The 7139-nt window shown below is 39.2% G+C and overlaps 1 protein-coding gene across 1 annotated transcript in view; it reads left to right on the plus strand.

Moving 5' to 3' along the window:
* Positions 1-7139, plus strand: part of SYTL2 (synaptotagmin like 2) — a 116520-nt gene that overhangs the window by 63476 nt on the left and 45905 nt on the right. Inside the window, exons 3-4 of the mRNA XM_077778409.1 lie at positions 3606-3754; positions 6362-6494. Of these exons, the coding sequence (XP_077634535.1) occupies positions 3606-3754; positions 6362-6494 (282 nt within the window). The remainder of the gene's footprint in view (positions 1-3605; positions 3755-6361; positions 6495-7139) is intronic.

Genomic DNA, 7139 nt, shown 5'->3' on the forward strand with positions numbered 1-7139 from the left:
TCAATGGAATATTAGGGAAATCCAAAAATAAACCCAAAATTATATGGTTAGTTGATCTTCAACATAAGAAGAATGAATATCCAGTGGGAAAAAGAGTTTCTTCAGCAAATGGTGTTGGGAAAACTGGACAACCACATGCAAAATAATGAAATTAGACCTCTTAAACCATACATGCAAATAAATTCAAAGTGGATTGGAAGGCCTAAATGTGAGACCTGAAATCATATAAATCCTAGAACAGAGCATAGGCAGTAATCTCTCTGACATTAGCTATAGCAACATTTTTCTAGATATATCTCCTGAGGCAAGAAAATTAAAAGCAAAAACAAACTTTTGGGACTACATCAAAATAAAAAGCTTCTGCACAATGAAGGAAACAATGAAACTAAAGAGCAACCTGTGGAATTAGGTAAAATATTTGGGAATGACATAAAGGGTTAGTATCCAAAATATATAAAAAGAACTGATACAACTCAGTATCAAAAAACAAATAATTCAATTAAAAAGTGGGCAGAATGGAACCAGAAAAGACCCTGAATAGCAAAAGCTTTATTGAAAAAGAAAACCAAAGCAGGAGGCATCACAATCCCAGACTTCAAGCTGTATTACAGAGCTGTAATCATCAAGACAGTAAGGCACTGGCACAAAAAAAATGAACACTCAGATCAATAGAGAACCTACAAACATACGGCCAATTCATCTTTGACAAAGCAGGAAAGAATATCCAGTGAAATGAAGACAGTCTCTTCAGCAAGTGGTGCTGGGAAAACTGGACAGCAACATGCAGAAAAATGAACCTGGATCACTTTCTTATACTATACACAAATATAAACTTAAAATGGACGAAAGACTTAAATGTAAGACAGGAAGCCATCAAAATCCTCGAGGAGAAAGCAGGCAAGAACCTCTTTGACCTGGGCCGCAGCAACTTCTTACTCAAAACATCTCCAGAGACAGAGAAAACAAAAGCAAAAATGAACTATTGGGACCTCATCAAAATAAAAACTTCTGCACAGCAAAGAAATCAATCAGTGAAACTAAAAGGCAACCGATGGAATGGGAGAAGATGTTTGCAAACGACATATCAGATAAAGGGTTCATACCCAAAGTCTGTAAAAAACTTATCAAACTCAACACCCAAGAAACAAATAATTCAGTGAAAAAATAGGCTAAAGACATGAATAGACACTTCTCTAAAGAGGACATCTAAATGGCCAACAGACACATGAAACAATGCTCAATGTCACTCATCAGAGAAACACAAATCAAAACTACAATGAGATACCACCTCACATCTGTCAGAATGGCTGAAATCAACAAGTCAGGCAACAACAGATGCTGGTGAGGATGTGAGAAAGAGGATCTCTTTTGCACTGCTGGTGGGAATGCAAACTGGTACAGCCACTCTGGAAAACAATATGGAGATTCCTTAAAAAATTAAAATAGAACTACCCTATGACCCAGCAATTGCACTACTAGGTATTTTTCCAAGGGATACAGGTGTCCTGTTTCAGAGGGGCACATGCACCCCAATGTTTATAGCAGCACTATCAACAATAGCCAAAGTATGGAAAGAGCCCAAATGTCCATTGATGGATAAAGATGAATGGATAAAGATGTGGTATATATATATACAATGGAGTATTACGCATCAATTAAAAAGAATGAAATCTTACCATTTGCAACTACATGGATAGAACTAGAGGGTATCATGCTAAGCAAAATTAGTCAATCAGAGAAAGACAAATATCATATGACTTCACTCATATGAAGACTTTAAGATACAAAACAGATGAACATAGGGGAAGGGAAGCTAAAATAATATAAAAACAGGGAGGGGGACAAAAACATAAGAGACTCTTAAATATGGAGAACAAACAGAGGGTTACCAGAGGGTTTGTGGGAAAGGGAATGGGCAAAATGGGTAAGGGGTATTAAGGAATCTACTCTTGAAATCACTGTTGCACTATATGCTAACTTGGATGTAAATAAAAATAAATAAAATATAATTAAAGAAAAGAAGATAAAGAAAAAGTGGGCAGAAGATATGAATAGATTCTTCTCCAAAGAAGACATCCAAATGGCCAGCAGACACATGAAAACATGTTCAGTATCACTAATCATCAGGCAAATGCAAATCAAAATTACAGTGAGTTATCATCTCGCACCTGTCAGAATGGTGAAAATTAAAACACAGGAATCATCAATTATTGGTGAAAATGTGGAGAAAAAGGAACACTCTTGCACTGATGGTAGGAATGCAAATTGGTGCAGCCACTGTGGAAAACAGTAGGGAGGTTCCTCAAAAGAGTAAAACTAGAACTACCCTACAACCCAGTAATCACATTACTAAGCATTTACCCAAAAAATACAAAAATACTGAATCAATGGGATATATGTACCCTTATGTTTATTACAATATTATTTACAACATCCAAACTATGAAGCAGCCCAGGTGTTCACTGATAGATGGAAGATAAAGAAGAAGTGGTATATTTACAATGGAATATTATTCAGCCATAAAAAAAGAATGAAATTTTGCTATTTGTAACAACATGGATAGACCTAGAGAGTGTAATACTAAGTAAAGTCAGTCAGTCAGAGGAAGACAAATACCATGTAATATCACTCACGTGGAATTTACAAACAAACAAGCAAAGAAAAAAGAGGCCTAGGGACAGATGCTTAACCATAGAGAACAAACTGATGGTCACCAGAAGGGATATAGAGGGCGAGTGTGTGGTGGGAGAAATAGGGGATGAGAATTAAAAAGTATACTTATCATGATGAAGAAAAGAGACTTGTTAAGTAGTGTTTTTTTAAGTGAGTGTAAATTAGGGAGAGTTTAGGGCTGCATTTGTTTTGTTCTATAGGTTTTAGCTATTCAGTGAGCGTGATTGATCATTGAACCCTTGAAAGTCGTATCTGCACAATTAGCTTTGCCTCTGCCTCTACTCCCCATCCCCCTCCTACCATAAATTTGATCTTGCCTGCCTCCAGCATGCTTTTTCAGTATTCTCCCTAGTATTAAGAACCAGACACATCATGCACTTCCCCTACAGAAAGTCTCTAATAAAACTTATTTCACTGAAATAGAAAGGATTGATGAGCTCATAACTACACCACCAGTTATTCATTGGGTATTAGGTGCCAGGCATTTGCAAAAGGCAGTTTATATGCATAGCTAATTTAATTTTCAAAGCAATCCCATGAAGTAGATGAGTATGATTAACCTCTTTTTATAGATAAAGGGACCAAGGCTTAGACATGCTAAATATATCATCTTTCCCTGGGGTGTTTGCATTTGTACAGTAGACCCCGAAGACCACATCCCAAAAGTGAATCCATTCTTGAGAAATTATAGGCACCATGTGGGGGTCATGGATGAAGCCTTTGATTTTTAAAGAGTGTTAGCCTTGTCTTTCTTGACTTTTCATTTAAAGAGGAATATATATTTCTTAGTCTCTAAGAGGTTCGTGGGGGTCTTCTAAATTATTGAAAGCTTTATTTGTCTTTATGTTTACAAATTTCTTTATGCACTGTCACAGTAAACTCATTTATTTACCGTGGGCTGTCAGCAAAGTATAGCTCTTTTCCTTTTGTAGACATTTGCCTGAAAAAATTAAGGATGACCAACAGTTGAAGAATATGAGTGGCCAATGGTTTTATGAAGCCAAGGCAAAAAGGCACAGAGACAGAATTCATGGTGCAGATATCATCAGAGCATCCATGAGAAAGAAGCTCCAGGCAGCAGGTGAGTTGATTTGGCTAATACATTTTGAGCCAGGATTTGTGGGGAAGGCATTGTCAAGAGAAGGGAAGGGTATTAGAATCTTTACTGTCAGCAGCTGAGGGAGATCATTTAGAGGTGTGCTTTGCATAATGTGTAGTCCTTCAACTCAAAATCTTCTTGCCTTGGATTCAGATGGAGGAGGCAGGGCTAAGTGACCCAGGATAATGTAGAAAAACATGGGAAGTCCTTTAGACACTGTATTGAGTTGTAGTAGTATAGACAATTGGGGTTTTTTTTTTTTTTAAGTTTATTTTGTTTATTTATTTAGAGAGAGAGAGCATGCAGGGGAGGGGCAGGAAGAGAGAATTCTAAGCAGGCTCTGCACTGTCAGCACAGAGCCTCAAGTGGGTCTGGAACTCACAAACTGTGAGATCATGACCCGAGCCAGAATCTTAACTGACTGAGCCACCCAAGAACCCCCAAAATTGGGGTTTATAAACCATTTACTGCCTACATTCCTTTTGGCTTTTAACTCAGAAGATTAAGAACCTTTTCCTTTGAGTAGGGTGACAGAAAGAGATTAGCATATCTTTCAACAACTTTAACATCTGGTACCTCTTTAATCAACCAAGTATATAATTTAAGGGACGACCTTGAGGGTGTTATGCTGAGCGAAATAAGTCAGGCAGAGAAGGACAAATATCATATGTTTGCACGTATAGGAGGATTAGGAGGAACTTGACGGAGGAACAAGGGGGAGAAGAAGGGGGGAAATGGTAGGGGAAAGGGAGAGAGGCAAACCATGAGAGACTCTTGAATGCTGACAAAAACTGAGGACTGATGGACGTGGGGGGAGGGGGGGATGGGCATGGAGGAGGACACTTGTGGGGATGAGCACTGAGTGTTATGTGGAAACTAATTTGACAATAAACTATTTTAAAAAAAGACAATATTTTGATGGCTTCTTTAGAATTCTGTTCAGTTTGTTAAATATAGTGAGCCTTCTCACTAACTCTGGACTGGGCAGTATAAACTTTTACCCCTGAGAACAGCTCCTGTCTAGACCTACCTGTACATAATAAGGAAAATAGCTGTCACCTTTTGTTCATTTAATACATGATAGGCATTTACTCCCTATTATTTGTAACTATAGCAGCGATACTGTAAGGTAGGTATTATTATCCCCGTTCTGTATATGGGGCATGTAAAGTTCAGAGAAGTGAAATTATTTGTCCAAGGTTATATCATTGGCAAATGGCAGAACTCAGATTTCATTCTTTCTGACTCAGAGTCATACTCCTTGCAAATAAAGGCTTATTGTTGAGTATATGCCATGAATTGCTTGCATCCCTCTTGATTTTTAAAATCATCCAGGCCCTCAGAACTCTTGAGAGGTACAGATTAGTATTGTGGATTCTGTTTTGCAACTGAAGAAACTTGACTTAAGTGTAAAGAGACCCTGTAGGGAATACCACCCTGGAATGTGACTCTTTGTTTTTTTTTTTTTAATGTTTTATTTATTTCTAGGAGAGAGAGAGACAGCGTGAGCAGGGGAGGGTCAGAGAGAGAGGGAGTCACAGACTGAAACAGTCTCCAGGCTCTGAGCTGGCAGTCAGCACAGAGGCCAACGCGGTGCACGAACCCATTGAACCGCGAGATCATGACCTAAGCGAAAGTCGGACGCTTAACCGACTAAGCCACCCAGGCGCCCCGGAATGTGACTCTTTGGAAATTGGGAACTCTTATATTGCTTCATCTTCTTAACATTGATGTATAAGCATTATACTGGCACTTACTGGCTCTGTGGTGTTCGGCAACTTTCCTGAACTTTTTGATCCTCAATTTCCAAACCTGTGCACTGCGGGGGGCGGGGGTGGGGGAGGGGTGGAGGCGGAGAACAACTCCTTCCTCACAAGGAAATGCATGCAGAAAATTCAGCACAGTATCTGGCACTTAGCATCAAGTTGATGCTAATTATTTGAGAAGTGCTGATAAAGAGCCCTGGGTGTTCAAAGGCAAAAAGAAGTTATTTCCTGAATAGGGAGAACAGAGGTTTTTGGGGGGCCTTGGCATCTGAGCTGGGTATTGTGGAATATGTAGAATTTGGAGAAGGAAGAGGGAGACTGGCGGAAGGAAGAGGCAGTGGAGAGGAACATTCCAGACTAGAAGTGTTTATTCCCCTTTGGGTCCCAGAGCCCAACTCCAAGTCAGGCACATTGTTGTTGATGTTTGGTAAATGCTTGGTAAGGATGGTGTCTCTCAATGAAGACTCACTGGCCTGAGAATTCCCCTGGCATGCATATTTAGTCCTGTCCCCAGTTGAGGTCAGATTTTGCTAGAGGTGGTCAGAATTTTGCTGTAATGGTCTCTGGAGTTAACTGCACATTTCAAGGTACAATCATGCCCTCAGGAGATTCTGACTGAAGGAAGCTAACAATATGGGAATCTACTGACTTGACTTGCAGATGTAATTCTGACCCTGGGTATTCAGACTCATTAGTGATTGTCTTGGCACCCTGGGATGGCCTGAAGTTCAGGTTTGAGCTTCAGTGATAAGAGCTGCTATAGAAGTTGTAAGTCATGGAGGTGAGGGATAAACCTTACTGTTTTTATTGTTTTCTCTTTCAGCTGAGCAGAGTAAGGACAGAGCACATGAGGCAAAGGAAAGCTGGGTGAATAACGTCAACAAAGATGCTTTCCTTCCCCCAGAGCTAACTGGTGTTGTAGAAGAGCCAGAAGAAGCAGCACCAGCAAGCCCCCGGTAAGATAGAGCTCACAGGGAGAGCCGCTGGATATGGGGATTCATGGCTTGCTGTGTGATATGTGCAAATACCAGACTTCTTACAAGCACTGTGAAGGGAGTATGTAAGAGAGAATTTGGGGCCCTGATGTAGACAAAGCCTGAGCAGTATTCTTTCCCACTTTACAGAATTTCTAACAAATCAAAATGTTAAATAAAATTAAAGTGTTAAGTGGTGATTTCTTCCAGCACCAACAATAGTTGGTTTTTATTTGTGTTAATGATTTCACTTTAGAGTATAATGAAGAGGTACTTCAAAATAAGTATAGTCATTTCAGAGAGGAGGTGAATTATGATCAAATTTTATAACCTGGAACAATGGGAAACCAAGAATGAACTCAAATCCTAAATATGCCATTTATTAGCCATTTGATAATGGGCAGGTCATTTAATCTCTCTGAGTCTCTTTTCTTAACTCTGGATAGGAAAGATAATGTATACCAGGAAAGGCTGCAGGGAGAATTAGTGATAACGTATGTAGAATACCTGATATATAGTAGGTCCTCAGTAAATGCTTCTTCAGGATGCAGATTGTCTTCAGTATGTCAGCCTTGATTTTTTTTTTTTTTTTTTTTTTTTTTTTCTTTTTTTTTTTTCCGTGTTCTC

This window comes from Crocuta crocuta, unplaced genomic scaffold (assembly GCF_008692635.1).
Source record: "Crocuta crocuta isolate KB4526 unplaced genomic scaffold, BGI_CrCroc_1.0 scaffold1247, whole genome shotgun sequence".
In the NCBI taxonomy this organism is placed as follows: domain Eukaryota; kingdom Metazoa; phylum Chordata; class Mammalia; order Carnivora; family Hyaenidae; genus Crocuta; species Crocuta crocuta.